This window comes from Capra hircus, chromosome 8 (assembly GCF_001704415.2).
Source record: "Capra hircus breed San Clemente chromosome 8, ASM170441v1, whole genome shotgun sequence".
In the NCBI taxonomy this organism is placed as follows: domain Eukaryota; kingdom Metazoa; phylum Chordata; class Mammalia; order Artiodactyla; family Bovidae; genus Capra; species Capra hircus.
Genome location: NC_030815.1, coordinates 51,835,316 through 51,857,495, shown reverse-complemented (window position 1 = coordinate 51,857,495; position 22,180 = coordinate 51,835,316). Strand labels below are relative to the sequence as shown.

Sequence of the window (22,180 nt, the reverse complement as noted above, 5' to 3'; positions counted from 1 at the left end):
TATTATCCGAAGTGATTTTTTACTGGCCTCTTCTAAAATTACTCTAACTAGTTAATTATAGGTTAACTTAATACCTCTAATGTATTTCCTGGTGACTCAGACAGTAAAGAATCTTCCTGCAATGCAGGAGACCCAGGTTTGATCCCTGGATAGGGAAGATCCCCTGGAGAAGGGAATGGCTACCCACTCTAGAATTCTTGCCTGGGGAATTCCATGGACACAGGAGCCTGGTGGGCTACAGTCCATGGGGTCACAAAGAGTCAGACATGATTGAGTGCCTAACACTAATACCTCTAATATACTGACTTCCACCACAACCATCTCACAGTCAGTTTGTCTAGTCAGTTGAGGGTAGTCCATTGAGGGTACCAACAGCAGAACTGTCATTGGAACTTGCTAATTAACTCACGATAATAATGATGACTTCATATGATTTCATTATCCTTCATGAAGGGACTTCTCAGGCTGTAAAACAAATATGGATTTACACTTATGATTCAAGTTTGCTTTTTCTTGGAATTATCACTTATGAGCATTTTTCTTCGGCGATAATTCATTCATTCAGTGAACACAAAGTTCTAATAAAGGAGGGAGGAGCATAGTTCCAACTCAGTCACTCATGTGTTTGGCTCCCCGAAGACTCTTGGTGGGCATCGGGGACTTTGGGGTTGGGGAGAGTTTTCACCATTCCTTCGTAAAACTGTCTCACTGTGTCAAGCTGGTTACACAAACAATATGGTTGTGCTGAATGCCTCCGAGAGAATGGAATTTGGGTACATAGAAGGCCCTGGGTACCAACACGACCAACTCCCAGTAAAAACCCTGAGCACCAAGTCCCTCACGAGCTCCCTGGCAGCCAACATGTCACACACGGTACAATTCATGCTGGAGGAATTAAGTGCTTTCCCTGTTTCTCCACTGAGAGAAGTCTCTTGGAAGCTTCAGCCTGGTTTCCCCTAGACTTTGCCCCATGTGGCTTTTCATTTTGCTGATTTCACATTATATCCTTTCACTGAAATAAATCATAGCTGTATGACTCTTTGCTGAATTATGTGACTCCTCCCAGTGAATCATCAAATCTGGGGGTGGTCTCAGGGACCCCAACAAGGGGACATGCTGAGATTGAAGCAGTAATGAAACAAAAGCATGGGATACACCAGTCAGGAACAGGGTAGGTCTGAGCTGGAAATCAAGATGTAGTGGTATATGTCTCCCTAAGATTCAATCTCTAGTTCAACTTGCAGTGTGGACCTAGAGGAGGCTCAAGCAGGAATGACCTCAGGAAAGCATCTAGTACAGATTCCTCATTTGTTCAGATGAGCTAAGGGTGAGAGAGCTAAAATACCTTTCCACAGGACACAGAGTCAGTCTGAAGCAAAACATCAGTGCACCAAAACCACATCTCAACCCCCAGTAGTTCTTACCAGGAAATCATTTGCTGCCTGGCTGGAGTCTGTCCTTTCTCAGAAGGCCTCCTGCTTGCGTCAAGATGGGCCACATGGTTGCAGATTTACACCATGTTGCAATTTCAATTAAAACAGCTAAATGGGGTGCCATAAAAGGATGATCTCCAAGCTGCCAGGACAATAATGCCACAAACCCCACCAGATTTTATTAGAGTCAAATGACAGTATAAGTCATTAGGAAAATGTGTGCCAACCACAGAAACAGCAATGCCTCACACTCTTAGAGAACTGAATACCATCCAGTTGGCTGAGAAAGAACCATGTGGCTTACAATCATTTTTCACAATTACTATCCTAGCTAGTTCATAGTTTCTGGCAGATATGCCTCACACGCACAGCCGAACTCAGTTAATTTTCACTCTGCTGATCGACAAATATGATTTTTTTCCCTTAAAAAAAAAAAAAACCACCCAGAGAGTTTTCATGAAATTTGAGGTAGTGCATCAAAAAGTGAGCCCATTTGTTAAATCCTGGCTTTAAAAATGCATATTAAGTAGGCCACCCAATATTCATCACAAAAAATTATGTGTTAAGGATGCCAGTCATACTCAACTACTCCAGTTTGAGAGTCAAATAGCAAGATTTCACAGGGCTTTCTTTACTTTTCCCTTTGAAATTGAGCTTGCCTTCTGTAAGGCAGGAAAAAAAAATTTTTTTAATACTTCACTATGGGCTTCTTCAAAATCAGTATTAGTTCTTAACAGTTAGACAAGAAATACTGTACAATGCTATAACATGTTCCTAAGGAAATAAAATATTTACATGACTAAAGGAATAAAAGAGCTATTTGGCTAAACTTATAGCTTCCTCCAAGTTTCACTTCCAAGTTGCCTTCTTGGGACTCATTGTCAATAGCCTGAGTACAAATTTCATGTATAAATGCTTTAGGATGATTTCAGAAAATATAAAACCTACTATAAATTGAATAATCCCTCCCATAAAGAGAACCATCCTGCCAACAAAGGAGAATTCCCATCTCCTCCAGTATTTCAAATGCAGCATCTGTCATAACTCTGTAAGGGATCAACAGACACTATAAAGACATGGCTCACAAGGGACTTCAACTGTATAGATAACATTCTACTCTTTAGATTGGGGGTGGGTGGACTGGCATTTATGGTTCTCTTTCAAATTTCTGTATGTCTTAAATATTTTGTAACAAAAAATATTTAACTCCCTGAATTTGCTCAATTGGCATTCTCAGATTCTTGAAGGGGCATCTTACTTAGCCAAGCTCTTTCTAGAATCAAAGTGAATTTTATTCAGGGGATCAAAATGGCCCATTATACCAGCTTTGTATGTTAAAAACATTTCTATTGCACCAAGTTCATGAACACTTGGTCAGATTCTCACAATCTTTCCCATCAGATATCCTTTGTCTGTGGAACATCTTGAAAGACTGTTTTAGGCAAGGGCACTTTTCAATCAGTGCCAGTAAAGTGAAAATATTTTTATATTAAAGCTGTTGGCTTCTCAGATAGAAAATTTTGTCAGTAAGAAAAATGTATAAGATCAAGAGAAACAAGCTAAATTGACCAAGGGCACTTTAAAGTATCTCTTAGGTTTTTTGAAAGCTCTTCTTCTTCCAACTGATAATGGGGAGGTGGAGGCCAGCTGTGTTCACATAAACCCCGTGGTGAAAATATGCTAGAGCAAGGAGAGCTCTAAGTGGTCCTGAGAGTCAAATAAAATCAGCATCAATTCGGAACTTGTTCAGTTCAGTCGCTCAGCTATGTCCAACTCTTTGCGACCCCGTGGACTGCAGCACACCAGGCTTCCCTGTCCATCACCAACTTCTGAAGCCTACTCAAACTCGTGTCCATTGAGTTGGTAATGCCATCCAACCATCCTGTACTCTATTGTCCCCTTCTCCTCCTGCCTTCAATCTTTCCCAGCATCAGGGTCTTTTCCAATGAATCAGCTCTTCACATCAGGTGGCCAAAGTATTGGAATTTCAGCTTCAGCATCAGTCCCTCCAATGAACATTCAGAGCTGATTTCCTGTAGAATTGACTAGTTGGATTTCCTTGCAGTCCAAGGGACTCTCAAGAGTCTTTTCCAACACCACAGTTCAAAAGCATCAATTCTTCAGTACTCAGCTTTCTTTATAGTCCAACTCTCACATCCATACATGACCACTGGAAAAACCATAGCTTTGACTTGACAGACCTTTGTTGGTAAAGTAATGTCTCTGCTTTTTAATATGCTGTCTAGGTCGGTCATAGCGTTTCTTCCAAGGAGCAAGCGTCTTTTAATTTCATGGCTGCAGTCACCATCTGCAGTGATTTTGGAGCCCAAGAAAACAAATTCTCTCACTGTTTCCCCATCTGTTTGCCATAAAGTAATGGGACTGGATGTTATGATCTTAGTTTTCTGAATGTTGAGCTTTAAGCCAACTTTTTCACTTTCTTTCACTTTTATCAAGAGGCTCTTTAGTTCTTCTTTGCTTTCTGTCATAAGGGTGGTGTCATCTGCATATCTGAGGTTATTGATATTTCTCCCAGCAATCTTGATTCCAGCTTGTGCTTCTTCCAGCCCAGCGTTTCTCATGATGTACTCTGCATATATGTTAAATAGGCAGGGGGACAACATACAGCCTTTCCCGATTTGGAACCAGTCTGTTGTTCCATGTCCAGTTCTAACTGTTGCTTCCTGACCTGCATACAGATTTCACAGGAGGCAGGTCAGGTGGTCTGCTTTCCAATCTGTTTCAGAATTTTCCACAGTTTATTGTGATCCACACAGTCAAAGGCTTTGGCACAGTCAATAAAGCAGAAATAGACATTTTTCTGGAACTCTCTTGCTTTTTCGATGATGCAGCAGATGTTGGCAATTTGATCTCTGGTTCTTCTAAATCCAGCTTGAATATCTGGAAGTTCACAGTTCGTGTATTGTTGAAGTCTGGCGTGGAGAGTTTTGAGTGTTACTTTGCTAGAGTGTGAGATAAGCGCAATTGTGCGGTAGTTTAAACATTCTTTGGCATTGCCTTTCTTTAGGATTGGAGTGAAAACTGACCTTTTCCAGGCCTGTGGCCACTGATGAGTTTTCCAGATTTGCTGGCATATTGAGTGCAGCACTTTCACAGCATCATCTTTTAAGATTGCAGTTCAGTTTAGTTGCTCAGTCGTGTCCAACTCTTTGCGACCCCATGAACCACAGCACACCAGGCCTCCCTATCCATCACCAATTGCCGGAGTCTACCCAAACTCATGTTCACTGAGTCGGTGATGCCATCCAGCCATCTCATCCTCTGTCAGCCCCTTCTCCTCCACCAGGGTCTTTTCCAATGAGTCAACTCTTCGCATGAGGTGGCCAAAGTATTGGAGTTTCAGCTTTAACCTCAGTCCCTCCAATGAACACCCAGGACTGATGGATCTCCTTTAGGATGGACTGGTTGGATCTTCTTGCAGTCCAAGGGACTCTCAAGAGTCTTCTCCAACACCACAGTTCAAATGCATCAATTCATTGGTGCTCAGCTTTCTTTACAGTCGAACTCTCACATCCATACATGACTACTGGGAAAACCATAGCCTTGACTAGACAGACCTTTGTTGACAACGTAATGTCTCTGCTTTATAGCTCAACTAAAATTCCATCACCTTCCCTAGCTTGTTAGAAATGCAAATTCCCAAATTTCCATTGGGGGGCCTGAGAGGGGTGGGCAGTAATCCTTCCAGGTGATTTGTGATGCCATTAGTACGAAGTCCAGTGGCACAATTGTTGGAAGTGTAGCCTCTGAAGTCAGAGTGACTGGGTTCAAATAACAGGATCTGCCCACTGGTAAACAGTGTGAGTCTGGACAACTTACTTGTCTCTTCTGTAATTTCTTCAGTGTAAAATGAAGACAATCCATGTGTGTGTGCTAAGTCACTTCAGTTATGTCTGACACTATGCGGCCCTGTGGACTGTAGCCTGCCAGGCTCCTCTGTCCACAGGATTCTCCAGCCAAGAATACTGGAGTGGGTTTTCATGCCCTCCTCCAGGGGATCTTCCCAACCCAGGGATCAAACCCACATCTCTTGCGTCACCTGCATTGGCAGGCAGGTTCTCCACCTCTTGTGCCACCTAGGAAGCCCTAAAATAAAGACAATAATAGGTCCCAACTCACTGGAATACTGGCAGTAAGATAATACACGTGAAAGTTTGGCAAAATGTTTGACAAAGATGATTATTTTCTCAACTATGAAGATGATCATTGATATCCAGTTTACTCATCTATGTATTTCATCAGCATTCATTGAGCATTTATCCCAGATGTGAGCAGTGAATAAATAACTCGGAATTCCTGGCTGCCTACTAGACTTACCAGGGGATTCTTATGAAATCTTGCTGCCTGAGCCCTCCTCTATACCAAAAATAAAAATCTCTTATAGGGGGACCCAAGCTTGGGCATCCATTACTACTCAAGACATTTTAACAGAAGAAGCAAATCTATAAGCAAAAACTAGAACCCAAAGCCCATGGAGCTGGGTGTATGCACATGATCCCAGAGACACCTGCAGGGCAGAATTGTTGGTCCAGCAAACTCATTGGCACTTACATGTTCCTCTTCTGCCTTACTGATCTTTGAAGGAAGTACAGATCGTGTTTTCCTAAATCCTCAGCACTTCCCACCATGCTCACAAAGAGGAGATGCTGGAGTCTGTCAATGCAATGAGAAGCGAGTTCTGTTTCTAGGACTGGACCCTGCCAGCTCCTGGAAGCCTGAGCACAGCGTTTCAGGTCAGAGGAGTAATTAGCCAGCCATTGTCTCCATAACAAACTCTTGTAAATGCACCTTTCCCTGAATATACTACCCAGGCCTCAAGGCTGGACATAATGGTTTCACATACCAGTTTCCAAGGGGAGGAGCGACAGGGGTAAAGCTTTTAAATTAATTAAAAGAGACACTCAGGCACACTTCATGCCATTCTTTAATCTCTGTTCTCCTGTGATAAATATAGACTGACAGGACCAGGCCTAGGCTAACGAGCCGAAGGCAGGACCCTATGGAGGTTTGCCAAGTAACCCTCAAAAAACACTGCAGCAGGGCCCCAGGCTCAGAAAAAGGACGGAGGAAATCAGCACTGTATCTCAACAGTGTCAATGACACATCTCTGAGCGCTCTGAAGGATGTCCACTGCACATATGATCATACCCTTTTTCAACTGTAGCAATGAAAACGGATAAAAGGAAGATAGCATGTATTGTAATTCAAAAGAAGAACAACAATTATAATTTATTTTAAAGAGTCTTCTACTGCCAGGCACTGTGCTAAAGGTTTCCCACGTAGTATTTCATTTAATTATGGTAAGCAGCTTCCTAACCATTCTGGCCTCCTAGCACACACACCATTATGTAGTCCCCTCTTACACTGAATTAGAGTTCAAACATGTGGTCAACAGAAAATTACAGAAGTAACTTCTGAGATTAGATCATAAAAAGACATCACCCCCTCTGATACAACCTCTTAAATCGTTTGCCCTGGGGGAGGATAGAGCCATGTCAAGGAGCCACTCAAGCAGCGCTCTAGTGAGGCCCAGGTGGAGAAGAACCAGCCATGTGAACTTGTCAGTGGATCCTCCAACTCCAGTCACAATTCTGAGTCTTCCAACTGAAGCCCCAGACATCACTGAACAGAGAAGTCATCAGCACTGGGCCCTCTCTGCATGCCTGACCCACAGAACTCAGAAGATCTTGTTCTTAAAAACTAAGTTCTGTGATTTGTTACACAGCAGTCACTGACTCAACTTAAGAGCTAGACACTCTTATTTTCTAGTTGACAAGAGTTTAAGTGATTCAACCATGGCCATATAAGCGAAGTAATGGGGAACTGAATCCACGTTTGCAGACTTGAAGTTCTGACTTCAATTCCGTCAGTACTAGCAACATAAACATAGGTGTGTAACCAATTTCCCATTGCTTTCATTAGGGAAAAAATATGTAGTTAATAGGAAGCTTTGAAGTGCTTTGGCTGCTCCCAAGACACTTAGCCCATCCTACATGGCACCCATGATTCTTCCTTGAACTTCAGTCATTTCTCCATGGACAGATTAGAAGTTCCTGGAGGGCTGTAGTGTCTCGCTTACAGTTGTTTGCTAATAGTAGAAGGGTGGGGATACGATGCCATGTTCATCCTGGGGACTCGCATCAACCTGCCTGGTTTGGCATCTCTGTTTCATCACTTTCTGGTTGGGTGATCTTAGGCGAATGATCTAAATTTTATGAGCCTTGGATTCCTAACTCTTATAACACAGGGCCAGTATTAAACACACATCTGTTTAAACTACATTATAAAAACATTAAAGTATAAGCACCTTGCCTGGCATGTGCTAAGTGCTCAACGAACGTGATCTATTTGAATCATTACCATCAAGTATGTGTTGAAAAACATCCAGTATTTTAAAGGGCCAAACAAAAGCTCTTCCGTCTTAACCTTTCTTCACATCAAAAAGAGAATTTCCGAAGAAACGGCAGAGGTTCTCGGGTGTAAGGAGATCTTCCCCTATACACACTGAAATCTTTGGAGTCAGCTCGACCATGGCTCCTGCAACAGCTCAACCTGCCCTGCTGGAGTGATGAGAGGGTCAGGGAGAGCTGTGGTCCACCTGCACTGTCCACTGGGACATGTGCAGATAGCAATGTGGTTCTTTCTTGCAAAAAAGAAATGCAAGTCAAAGAGGGTCTCACTGCCCCTGGGCCTTTAGAAGAGAGGTGCTAAGGGGATGTTGCTTCCATTCTACTTCTTAATCCTATTACATCCTTATCATCTTGTCAGCATAGACAAATGCTCCTGAGCTCCTGCTAACACTCCCTCGAATGCCTTCCCTTGTGGTTCATTCTTTCTTGGTCTTGGAGCTAATAAGCTGGCAAGTGTCTCACTGTCCCCTCATTGTTGTTGTTTAGTCACTAAGTCATGTCTGAGTATTTGTGACCCCGTGGATTGTAGCATGCCAGGCTCCCCTGTCCTCCACTATCTCCCAGAGTTTGCTCAAACTCACGTCTATTAAGTTGGTAATGCTATCTAACCATCTCATCTTCTGCCGCCCCCTTCTCCTTTTGCTTTCAATCTTTCCCAGCATCAGGGTCCCCTCAGGTGATTTCTACTCAAATGCTGTTTTGAGTCTCATCTCCCTTTGAACTTAGCTTTATGGCTCCTTTATTTCCCCTTATGCATGAAAGAGCTTTCTGTGTAAAACTCTGGTTGGGGTCCAAAATCTTTCCACAACCTTCCACTTCTGGGTAAGACTAAGAGGAGGGAAACTGGGAGAAATGCCAGCCACATTCACCCATCTCCAAATGAACACAGATTCCTAGTGTTGCTAGGTGCTAGGCTACATTCTCAGATGGGAGGATGTAAGTGACCCCCAAACACAAAGTAACAGAGGAGATTTTAAAATACAATGAAAACTATAAAACAAAGCGCCAAGGGGAGGATGTCACGAATGGCAGAGACAGCGGGCCCAGGAGAGCAGAAGAAGGACAAACAGCGACAGATGAGGACACGGGAGACATGAAACAGTCAGCCTCAGGTGTGCGCTCTGAGGGATGGAGAATTCTGACCTGAGGAGGCGGGACAGGACAGAAGGCCACTCTGGAAAGAAGGAATGAAATGCAAGGAGGCAGAAAAGCATGAGACACATGTTTGGAATGCAATGGATGTATAGAAAAGCAGGGTCAGGGACTGCAAAAAATAAGGTAGACTGGGGGGGATAATTCTGGCAATAATTTATAATAAAGATTTTCAAAAAGTTTTTAAAAAGTTAAGGTCCTTTTGCAGATTATAGAGCAAATTGATAACATATAAATTTCATGATAAAGTATCATATTCTAGTCAATTTTTCAGGGATCACAAACATAAAACATATTTGAGAAGTAAAGTTTCAAAGGAGGCAACATCAAGCGAATTTCTAGATCATCCTTCCCAACACATTAAGTTTCCCTTGCTGAAAGTTTTTGCTTGAACCACTGTGTGCATGCTCAGTCACATAAGATTGATTCTTTGTGACTCTTTGGACCGTAGTCCACCAGGTAAATTCCTCTGTCCATAGGATTTTTCAGGCAAGAATACTGGAGTGGGCTTGAACCACTGAACTAGCTACAAGTCAAACACTTTTCAACTATTTTTTTGCTAGTCTAGTTTTTGAAAATTGTTACCCAAAGTGAGAAGGTACATTTAGATATCTCAAGTTAGGAATCTGTTACCTACCAACAAAGTAATTTCAGTGATTTCCAAGAGTCAGTATTCATTAACCAGACTGGTTTCAGAGTAGAGTTGATGTGTACCAGAGCTGAACACAACTATTGCTAAGTCTCAGGGTGTCTGCCCTTTGTATTATTTTCCCATCTTCTGACCCAAACTTACAAAGCTACTACAGAGAGTAAGATCTCAAAGAGAAACACCTTCAGGATCAGAATTTCCCTCTTTCCTCTTAGAACCAGAGAGTTAACTTCAAAAAAGATCCAGAAAATAGCACAGGCCAATAACCCACCTCCAATGGTGGGTCCTGAAACAGGAAAAAGTCCCTGCTCATTGTTTCTCTGTCTTCCTGGTCCCAACATTGCTGAACACACAACAGGATGCCACTGGCCCTGGGCAGCCGAACTCACCATATACCACATGCTTGGCCACTTGGGATCATTGAAGTAAGTGGACTGGGTGCGGCTGAAGTCATAATCCCTCTTGGTCCGTTTTTTCACCACTTGTTGTTGGATCCACTCCACCTGCCAAGAAGGACATTTGGTGAGTGTTCAAGTTCCATCCAGGTTAGCACAACAACAATGACAGTCTGAGACAGTCCCCATGCTATGTCAGTCACAGGTTTCATTCTGGAGACTAGAATCTAAGTCCAGGAGCTTCAAGAGTCCCTAGAAACCCTGGTTCTATTTTTTAAGGCAGGTAGGTTTTGCATTCTTTTATGAAAGATCATTCATATTTCTCAACAATGTGCCAACCCCTTAAAACTCTTTCAGAAAGCACATTTAACTCCCAATTTATTTTAAATCAATAGTGTTAGTTTTAAAAACTGATTTATTCATCCTGACTAATGGCTGGCAAATTTCTTCTCTGAAGGTCCAGATAATAAATATCTTCAGCTCTGCAGGTAATACAATCTCTGCTATAACTACTCATTCTGCCACTGTAGCACCATAGACAGTAAATAAATAAATGGGTGTAACTATGTTAAAAGATGCTTACTCCTTGGGAGGAAAGCTATGACCAACCTAGATAGCATATTAAAAAGCAGAGACATTACTTTGTCAACAAAGGTCTGTCTAGTCAAAGCTATGGTTTTTCCAATAGTTATGTATGGATGTGAGAGTTGGACTATAAAGAAAGCTGAGCACAGAAGAATTGATGCTTTTGAACTGTGGTGTTGGAGAAGATTATTGAGAGTCCTTAGGACTGCAAGGATATCCAACTAGCCCATCCTAAAAGAGATCAGTCCTGGGTGTTCATTGGTAGGACTGATTTTGAAGCTGAAACTCCAGTACTTTGGCCACCTGATGTGAAGAGCTGACTCATTGGAAAAGACCCTGATGCTGGGAAAGATTGAGGGCAGGAGGAGAAGGGATGATGAGGATGAGATGGTTGATGGCCTCACTGACTCAATGGACATGGGTTTAGGTGGACCCTGGGAGTTGGTGATAGACAGGGAGGCCTGGCATGCTGTGATTCATGGGGTCACAAAGAGTCAGACACGACTGAGCGACTTAACTGATGTTCCAATAAAACAGTAAATAAAAACACATGGGAGGCTGGATTTGGCCCATAGGCCAAATTTTATATAAAAAATTTCAGTGTTCTAGGATTACACATCAAACTATCCAGGGATCAAATGCTCTAGGATCACAAAATTTTTTTAAATGGCTATCCACAACAGAGTGGTGGGAAAAGCACTATTTGGGTAATCAGAAAATCAAAGCCCCACTAGGCCTGTTTCTGGCATAAAGTGGGAATCGTCACTCAATTTCCTGAGTCTCAGGTTCTCTGCCAGCTCCAAAATTCAAAACCTCTACGTTTGAGAAGGTCTTAACATTTAGCCTCAACTTATGCTTAAACATTAGGGAATTTTTGAGTTAGATACAGATTTGTAACCTAAATGATATGGGTATGAATAGGGATATTTTAAAACATAGGAAATCATTATGGCAACATAAAAATGAGCATATTTCATTTTGAACAGAGCATCTCAAATGTAATATCAGCCCAGGTGGCATTCTACAATTTGTTCCTAAATTCTCTTTTGTTGATTTCTTCTTTCCATAGCTAATTTAGTCATACTATTCTAAAATGCTTCCTTCCACCATTTAACTGTATTCTCCATAAAGGAATCAAAGACAGAGCGATGGAGATGTTATTGTCCACTACTGTGATTCTATACCCATACCATTCAATAATGACTTTAAAACCTCTCCTTCCTATTTCAAACATTACTGGAGGAGAAGAAATATTAAAGGAGAAATGAATACACTCAAAATGCATGGCTATAAACAAGGTTTGTTGTTGTTTAGTCGTTGTGTCCGACTCTTTTGTGACCCCATGGACTGTAGCCCACCAGGCTCTGTCCATGGGATTTTCCAGGCAAGAACACTGGATTTGGTTGCCATTTCCTCCTCCAGGGGATATTCCCAACCCAGGGATACTAAGGCCAAAAGCCCAACTAATAAATTTCTACAATTCTCATATTGGAAAATATTATTCAACAAAATATCAGAGGGCTTCCCTGGTGGCTCAGTGGTAAAGACTCCACCTGTTAATGCAGGAGACGCAGGAGATGTGGGTTCGGTCTCTGGGTTGAGAAGATCCCCTGGAGAAGGAAATAGTAACCCACTCCATTATTCTTGCCTGAAAAACTCCATGAACAGAGAAGCCTGACAGGCTACAGTCCGTTGGGCTGCAAAAGGTCAGACATGACTTAGTGACTGAATAACAATCTGGTGTGCAAGATGAACTTAAATAGTGAATTCTTAGTTATATCACTAACAAGGCAAACAGAATCACATAGCCTCCCAAATAAATATAAGATCGATTTATGATTAGGATCAACAGCTCAACATCATATAAGTACCTTCTCTGATAGGTTATTTAAGCAAAATTATGAGTACAAAGTCAATAAACGAAAATAATATTCTGGAAAATGAAAGTTTTCTGTTACTGTTTTAATTAATCTAGACCAAGTGACTCTCTGGCACTGAATCATTCTGCATCACTTACATACATGCACATAACACACAGACGCACGTGTATACACTAAATAAAAGATGTGTGGTGTTAGCTGCTCAGTCGTGTACGATTCTTTGCAACCCCTTGAGCTGTAGCCTGGTAGACTCCTCTGTCCCTGGAATTTTTCCAGGCAAGAATACTGGCATGGATTGCTGTTCTCTTCTCCAGGGGATCTTCCTGACCCAGGGATCAAACCCGGGTCTCCTGTATTGCAGACAGATTCTTTACACTCTAAGCCACTAGGGAAGCCCAAATAAAAGGTATTACAAATTATTTCTTTAAACTATTGAACTAGTTTCAAGGCAAGCTAACAGCGATTTTGTTTTTGCTTTATTTCAAGAGACTGCTGTTCAGAAATCACATTGAAACTATTGTCATTAAAAATGTGTATAAATTTTTAATGAAGAGACTAATTTCCAAAGTGACCATGTTTCTAAAAACACAGAACAAAATCAACTTCCTTCTTAAAGTAGAGCAGCAAGCATGGGCATGCATGTATTTTGTCTATTTCAAGGAAACATTTTAATCTATTTCAGACAATCTAAGGAATGAGTTTCTTTCACTCATTTATTCATTCAATATGAAGTAAGTGCCTATTCAATACCAGACATTGGGCTGGGAATACAAAGATGACTAAGAATAATCTTTGCCTCTGAAGGACTTAATTTTACCAAAGAATATTTAGCAATTATTCTACAGTTGTTCACTTCATAAAAATGTTGTTATCTTCATAAATGACATCTGATGGAGGATCTATCACTATACTAAATAGATCATTCATGAAAATTTTGACTATGCAAATTATATTTATAATTCTTATAGTCCTGTCTATAAGATTTACCCAATAACATTGAACTAGTTCATATTTGAACAATTGGTAAGATCCATTTGGACAGAATGGTTTTCAAACTAACCCTATATTGCTGGTGGTCTTTCCTAAGAGAGCCTCCATAAATTCTGAACTGCCAATGTCTATGTGTTTACAAATCAGACATTAAATCTCGTGTGAAATGACTCGAGCTCAGGACAAGTCTACAGTGGGGTAGGGGTGAATAGCTGTCTCTACAATGACACTGTAAGTATGTATTTCTCCTTATGTACACACACACAGAGAAATGGATAAATAGGATAAGCATCTGAGACAAGCAAGTGACAGTCATTTTCCTAGATGAACTACAGGTACGAAAATAGAACAAACTATCTCACCAAGCACGATCTCTTCTGTAATTTTACGAAACAAAAATGCTTAGTTACAGGGCTCAGTGGCTAGAAGGTAACACAGCAAGCTGGCACCTACATTTGACTCTAAGTCACTCTGCCTGATCATAGGGCTGCAAAACTCAAGAAAAGCACAGTTGGGTTTTTTTTAGTGTCAAATACCATGTATTTTGCTTTGGTGCTTTATGAGTCCTGAGCCCTACATTTTGGGGCAGAAGATTTCTATGACTGGAAAGACCATAGTTATATTTTTAAACCATTATCCATATGTCTGTCCTTGAGACCTTAAAAAAAAAAAAAAACTCAGACGTAATGCATTATACAGGTTTCACCTCTTGACAAGAAGCCCAACGCAAAGAAAAGCCACTTAGAAATTTATTTTCATAAAACTACAGCCAGCCCAGGAAAAAAGGAAAACAGTGTGCTTTCCCTCACTGGTTTAATTTCTAAATGTTCTATTTCCTATATATTATGAATCTACATTAAATTCAGAGTTAAAAAAAACTTCAAACTTCAGTCCTGTGAAATCAGTCTAGCCTCCCAATTTCACCACATGTGTGGTACATGGTGTTAAGGACACTCCCTCCCTATATTCAGAGCTTACTGCCAAGATGATCCACATGAACAGTGGACATTTGCCACTCCAGGATCTTTGTTGAAACATGTTTGCTTTTGTTAGTTTTACATGTCAAGCGAAGCACGCTAATGGATGATTACGGGAAGCCTACCTACAGTCTCAGCTGAATGCATATCTCATGATTTTGGAATTTACCAACTTTCTGATACTATATACAGGAGGAAGGAAATCTGTCACCAATCAGAGAAAAGGATGTTATCCTATGAATCTGTGTTATCTAAGCAGTATGTGTGTGCTCAGTCATGTCTGACTCTGCGACCCCATGGACTGTAGCCCTCCTGGCTCCTCTGTCCATGGAATTTTCCAGGCAAGAATACTGGAGTGGAGTACCATTTCCTACTCCAGGTTATATTCCTGACCCAGGGATCAAAGCCATGTCTCTTGCATCTCCTGCATTGGCAGGTGGATTCTTTACCACTAGTGCCACCTGGGAAGCCCATTATATAGCTAATCACAAAACATAAACAGAAAATCAATGGTGGTATTACAAGAAAGACAAATGCATGTATTACTTACATGTGGAATCTAAAAAAAAGAGTCAAATTCATAAAAAATATAGAAAAGGTGGCTGCCAGGGGCTGGGGGTAATGGGGGAAATAGGGAGAAGCTGGTAAAAGATATAAACTTTCAGTTGTAAGATGAATAAGGTCTGAGGGTCTAAGGAATAATATGGTGACTACTGCTGATAACACTATATTGTATAATAGAAATTTGTTAAAAGAGAAAGTAGAACTTAAATGTTCTCACCAAAGAAAGATAAATATGGGCAGTGATGGATGTGTTAATTATTAATAACTAGAAGGGAGAAATTCTTTCAATAGATCAAATATATCAAATCACAATGATGTACAATTTTATAGTTTTAAAAGTCAATTATGCCTCATTGACTGAAACTGAAAAAATATGTAGTGCTTCAGTTTTGAGTTATACCTCAAAACTGAAACTGAAAAAATATGTAGTGTCACTTTAAAAATGCATCCCACAGTGAGGAAAAATCTTCCCTTTAGATATTAAAGCTAATGACTGAAATAACTACCGACATAAATATCTATATCAATTGAATAGGACGGAAAGTCAACAAACTGACCGAAAATATGCAAGACTAGATTAAGTCATAAGGTTGCTATCATAAATCAATGGGGAAAAACAGACTACTTTATAAATGATGCTGAAACACCAAACAACTGGGGGAAAAATAAGATTTAAACCATTCCCACATCTTAATCATTAGGATCACTTCCAAATGAATCATATTAAAAGTAAACAAATAATCCCATAAAAGTACCATAAGAAGCACATTTTTTTTAGGAGATTTTAAGAAATAACCTGAGAGTGAATGATGTTTGTTTACATGCAATACAAATCAAAAAAGTGATTTGGAAAAATTGATAAATTCAACTAAATAAAGCATAAATATGGCATGGCAAAAATTACTTCATAAACAAGGTAAAGGCAAATTAGAGAAACATATAGCAAAGAGGAACTAAAGAGCCTCTTGGTGAAGGTGAAAGAGGAGTGAAAAAGCTGACTTAAAACTCAACATTTGGGCTTCCCTGGTGGCTCAGTGGTAAAGACTACACCTGCCAATGTAGGAGACGTGAGTTTGATTTCTGATTGGGAAGATCCCAATTGCCAAGAGCAACTAAGCTCAGGCACCACAACTACCGAGCCCATGAGCTACACCTACTGAAGCCCCCAGGCCCAAGAGCCCATGCTCCGCAACAAAAGTTACCACCACAATTAAAAGCCCATGGATCACAACTAGAGAGTAGCCCCTGTTCACTGCACCTGGAGCAATGAGACCCAGCACAGCCAAAAATAAACATTTAAAAACACACACACAGAAAAACTCCACATTCAAAACACTAAGATCATGGCATCTGGTCCCATCACTTCATGGCAAATAGATGGGGAAACAGTGGAAACAGCGACAGACTTTACTTTCTTGGACTCCAAAATAACTGCAGATGGTGACTGCAGCCATGAAATTAAAAGACATTTACTCCTTGGAAGAAAAGCTATGACAAACCTAGACAGCATATTAAACAGCAAAGATGTTAATTTGCTGACAAAGGTCCATCTAATCAAAGCTATGATTTTTCAGCAGTCATGTATGGATGTAAGAGTTAGACCATAAAGAAGGGTGATCATCAAAGAATTGATGCCTTTAAACTGTTGTGCTGGAGAAGACTAGTGAGGCTGCAAGAGATCAAATCAGATAATCCTAAAGGAAGTCAACTCTGAATATTCATTGGAAAGACTGATGCGGAAGCTGAAGCTCCAATACTTTGGCTACTTGTTTGGAAGAGCTGACTCTTTAGAAAACATCCTGATGCTGGGAAAGATTGAAGGCAGGCAAAGAAGGGGATGACAGAGGACGAGATGGTTGAATGGCATCACTGACTCAATGGACATGAGTTTGAGCAAGCTCCAGGAGACAGTAAAGGACAGGGAAGCCTGGCGTGCTGCAGCCCATGGGCTCGCAAAGAGCTGGACACAACTGAGCGACTGAACAACAGCAACAACAACCGTAGATAAAATGCTCTTTCCCTGAGATATAAAGAGTTCCTACACTCAGTAAGAGGAAAAAGCAATAGGAAAACAGGTAAAGAGAATAGCACAATAATAGCTGAAAATGTAAGCCAAGTTTCTTTACCATATAGAAACATGCCTAACCTCAGGAATATAAACACAAAAAAGCAAATCAAACCCACACCAAGGTAAAGCTTTTCACATCTCACCTTTTGGATACAGACATTCTAAACACCGAAGACATTTTACCAGTGAGGAATGCAAAACGGTCATCCTCACATAATGGGATGGGAATGTAAATCTATCCAACTCTGTGGAGAGGAACCGGACATGACCTACAAAAATCCTAAGAAGACGTCATTTAGTTTTTAGAAATTTACCTTACATTAAAAAAAATATTTTATTTAAGTATAGTTCATTTACAATGTTACATTAATTTCTGTTGCCCTCCATTTTTATTAACACAAGTCAAAATGCAAGGCTATTTACTGAAGCACTTCTAGTAATAACTGAAGTAGTAAACAACCTGAATAGATACTGACAGAGATTAATTAACTAAATAACAACACATCAACATAGTGGAGTACAATGCAACCATAAAAGATAATGAAATGGGCTTTATGTCTTGATAGAGAATAGTCCCCATGATGTAGCCTAAGATGGGAAAAAAAAAAAAGGAAAGTACCACAGACTATAAAAGATACAATTTTTGCCCCTCTCTGAGGTCATTGCTATACACAGAGAACTCCGATAACACTGGCTGCTTTCCTGGCCTGTTGGGGATTGGTGGGTGGGGGTTGAACTAGGTGGTTGGGTTGAGATCTAGGAACAGGAGGGGAACCATTTACTGCTGACCCTTTAATATCTTGTTACTTTTGACCTATGTAAGTATGTTATCTATACAAATGATTTTAAATTTCCTTTAACATGTTCCACTGGTTACTATTATATAATCCTATAATATCAAATGTAACAAATGTCTAAATTATAACATATTTTAAAAGCAATAATGATAAACATAGTATATAAAAAGTACCTTAGGTGGTTTTAATGTATGTTATAACACAGTCAATATTGAGAAAAGATGGGTAAATAAGAAAAGATGGGTTGGAATTTGGGTAACTTGGTTTATAATCTCAGATTCGCCACCAGCCACCTGTGTGACCTTGCAAAATCTTTGTGGGCCTCTTTTATCTGTAATAATAGAAGACAGACTAAATACGCTCTCTACTCTCTCTCTTCTGGCTTTGAAATGTTTATCTGCGTATGTGGTCTATCTCTGATTTGACTGAGAATAAAAAGTTCGTGTTAAATGCAATACAGAGGTGAGGCAGGTGCTCCTGTGGACAGATGACCTTAAGTCATTCTCTGCAAATGCAAGATGAATATTTAGGAAGGAATACAGTAAATTATATTGCTACTTTTATGACTCGATGAAGCAGATACCAGGAAACAAATATGTGTGCTTCCATATTTCACAATTTTTATTACCTTTGACAAAACAGGGAAACGGAGCACAAAGGGATTTCTCTCCTCGGTTTTCTTCTGACTTTGAAAACAAACAAACAAAAAGTCCTACTTAAGGGAATATTGACTATGCACTTTTTTCCTTTGGAAATAAGGGACTGATGGAGACGATTTAGCACTGACAAGCTACTTCAAACCTTAAAATCTGAAGCCAACATATCCCCAAAGTTTTCTCAAATACTGATTAAGAAATCAGAGTTAATTAGAGAAAGAATCAGAGAATTCAGTGAAAGTCTGCATTCAGGTAAGGATGCTCCAGTCTTTAAATCTTCCTCTATCTGTTGCTGCTGCTGCTGCTAAGTCGCTTCAGTTGTGTCCGACTCTGTGCGACGCCATAGACGGCAGCCCACCAGGCTCCCCCATCCCTGGGATTCTCCAGGCAAGAACACTGGGGTGGGTTGCCATTTCCTTCTCCAGTGCATGAAAGTGAAAAGTGAAAGGGAAGTCGCTCAGTCGTGGCCAACTCGAGACCCCATGGACTGCAGCCTACCAGGCTCCTCCGTCCATGGGATTTTCCAGGCAAGAGTACTGGAGTGGGGTGCCATTGCCTTCTCCGTCTTCTATCTAGTCACTAACAAATAATCAAGGTGTTACTAAATACTGACACTGTTATTTGATGTGAGTCACTCTTTTTGTTGAAAAAACCATAATCAAATTCTACTATTTAAAAGAACTATATTTGTAACAAAATAAGCATTACTGTTTACCTGTAGGAGAATTTTCACTTGATTTCTTTGAGATAGGCACACTGAATCCTATTTAATGACTATAGGCATCAGAAGCTTAGAGAATCGTCTAGTCAGGACTATGAGGAATCATACAGTTTTGAAAGGTAACTGAGAAGAAAGTTGTGAAATAAACATTGCACATATGTTTAGAACAGGGTAAAAGAAGACAACAGAGGCCACAGTAAAAAACCTCAACCGTCCTAAAACTCTATAATTAGCTGGCTTTCTCCAAGAGAATCCCAAATTTTTTAATGTGTCATTAATTTAATCATGCTTTATTTCATTTTGTGAAAAACTCATGGCCTTATGTTTGTAACTGTATCATTTATTTTGATAGAATTAAAGTCACGTTTATTCCCTCAAATTATTCCACTCTTATTTGCACACTTTTAATTTCCTAAACTGTTATCTGGTTTTTTTTTTCCCTCCCCATTCCTGATAAAATGACATGTGAGAGGGGAAAATGAAAATGGTTACATCCAATTAAAGCAGTAAAATTTATTCCCCACCTTCACGGCGTTTTCTTTCATTCATCTATTCACTCCAAAAATATTATATTGAGTACCTACTATGTGGCAGACATTGTTTTGTATGCTACAGAGTGGCAGTGAGCAAAATAACCAATTTCCTGCCTTCAGGCACTTTCCATTCTACTGGAAGTTAGACCATAATAATGTAAATAAATAAAAGATTATATAATAGATTTTCATAATGTTAAATTGTGCAAAAAGTAAATAACATAAGGTAGTCCAGAGTGATTATGGAGGAGGGAGCTATTTAGGTAAGACAGTCAAGAAAGGCCTCTTTGAAAGATGTGATATTTTAACAGAATCCTGAATAAGAAGAAGTTAGTCATATAAATGTCTCAAGGAAGATGTGAATAACTAATGCAAAGGTCCTAAAACACTATGCATCTCTATTTTGGCTTACCCATGGGCCACAGATGCCTATGGCAATCCCTCGAGGCCTAGAGGTGGATATACCAGGAGTGCATTTCGCCCTCCAGTGGATGGATAAGGAAAAAGATTGACACAGGTCATGCAAATTGGTTCCCAGTCATCTGGTCAACTAACTCTGGGCTCCAGCTTACCAGGGAAAATGGTCAAGAAGACACAGGTTCAGGGTGGGCATGTTTTCCAGACCCCAACAACTCCTCAGCTGATAGGGACAAAAACTCAGCTGAAAAAAACGTTGAACGAGGCCCTCTAAAGCATAAGGCCCTCTAAAGCATGAGGCCTTGGGCAGAACACCATCTTGACAATGCTCTTGCGATTCTAGCCACTACAAACTGGTCCAGTAAGGAGCTTTGAGGAAGACTCTGTTCTTTCAGTTATACTGATATAAAAACCACAGGTTCAATGTCATCTAAATAGAAGAGAAATTATAAAATGACTCCTAGGACAGAAAGGAAACTAAGTATGAAGCATTCAAGCATAAGAAAAGGGTAATGACATAAAAGACACTTACTCCTTGGAAGAAAAGCTGTGACAAAGCTAGAAAGCATATTAAAAAACAGAGACATCACTTTGCCAACAAAGGTCCATATAGTCAAAGCTATGGTTTTTCCATAGTCACGTACAGATGTGTTGGACCACAAAGAAGGCTGAGCACTGAAGAATTGATGCTTTTGAACTGTGGTGCTGGAGAAAACTCTTGAGAGTCCCTTGGATGGCAAGGAGATCAAACCAGTCAATCCTAAAGGAAATTATCTCTGAATATACATTAGAAGGACCGATGCTGAAACTCCAATACTTTGGCCACCTGATGTGAAAAGCTGACTCACTGAAAAGACTCTGATGCTGGGAAAGATTGACGGCAGGAGAAGAGGTGACAGAGAATGAGATGGTTGGATGGCATCACTGAATCAATGGACATGAGTTTGAGCAAACTCTGCAAGATAGTGAAGGACAGGGAAGTCTGACATGCTGCAGTCCATGGGGTTGCAAAGAGTCAGATACAACTTAGTGACTGAACAACAACAACAAAGGGCATAAAACGCTATTTAGTGTAACAGCAGGTATGGAACACTGTATTAGAAAACAGAAGATATAGTTAATCCAGCTATCTAGGACATATCAATTACCACCTCTGCAACTCCATGAAAAAAAGAACAGCAAATTGGAACAAATTTTGCAAAACAATTTCACGTTAAATAAGTTTATATTAAAAAAGCAAGGAGGCTATTTCTGGAGCTATATGTAAAAGTATCTAGCATGTATTCTTCATACAACCAAACAGACAGAGTTAGGCTAGACTACGTCACAGACAGGCAGTGCAGAATAATGAACTGGGGAGGTGCGCTGCCTGAGTTCTTGATAGAATGTCACCAATCACTAGCCTGGCTGCCTTGAGCAAACCATGTACATCTTAACTTTCCATATTCTCATCTGTAAATAACATTATTGCTGTGAAGCTCCAAATATATTGTGCTATATAAATGCATGCAGGCTCATACAGGACTTAATACCTTGAATTTGAATTGCATGTTTTTCCCCCACTTTCTTGAAAGAAAGAAACTAAGTTTTTGTATTCCTAGTATCAAGGGCAATGCTTGACAATAGGCCCTCAATAAATAGGTGTAGAGGGAGAGATAATATTTTTACATTGAATTAATACATTTTCTATTAGGTATGTTTAGGTCTCCTAGCTATTTAAAAAATTTCAGGAAATTTTAAACAGGAGAAAGTGCTAAGAAGGGAATATGCTTAACTCTATCAAACGTAATACGGTATTTCATAGTTCAACAAAAGGAAGATGATAGCACAAGGGTTTCCATTTTACTAGCAATGAATAGGATGGTACTTTCTTAAAGTAGGATAATAATCCTACTTTAAGGTATCACGGAACCTTTCTTGGCTTAATCCCCA

The 22,180-nt window shown here is 40.1% G+C and overlaps 1 protein-coding gene across 3 annotated transcripts in view; it reads right to left on the bottom strand.

Annotated features, from left to right (window-relative positions):
- Nucleotides 1-22,180, bottom strand: part of PCSK5 (proprotein convertase subtilisin/kexin type 5) — a 505,527-nt gene that overhangs the window by 401,658 nt on the left and 81,689 nt on the right. For all 3 annotated transcript variants that reach the window (XM_005683789.3, XM_013965990.2, XM_005683788.3), the window contains exon 3: nucleotides 10,055-10,168. In XM_005683789.3, coding sequence (XP_005683846.1) covers nucleotides 10,055-10,168 — 114 coding nt within the window. The remainder of the gene's footprint in view (nucleotides 1-10,054; nucleotides 10,169-22,180) is intronic.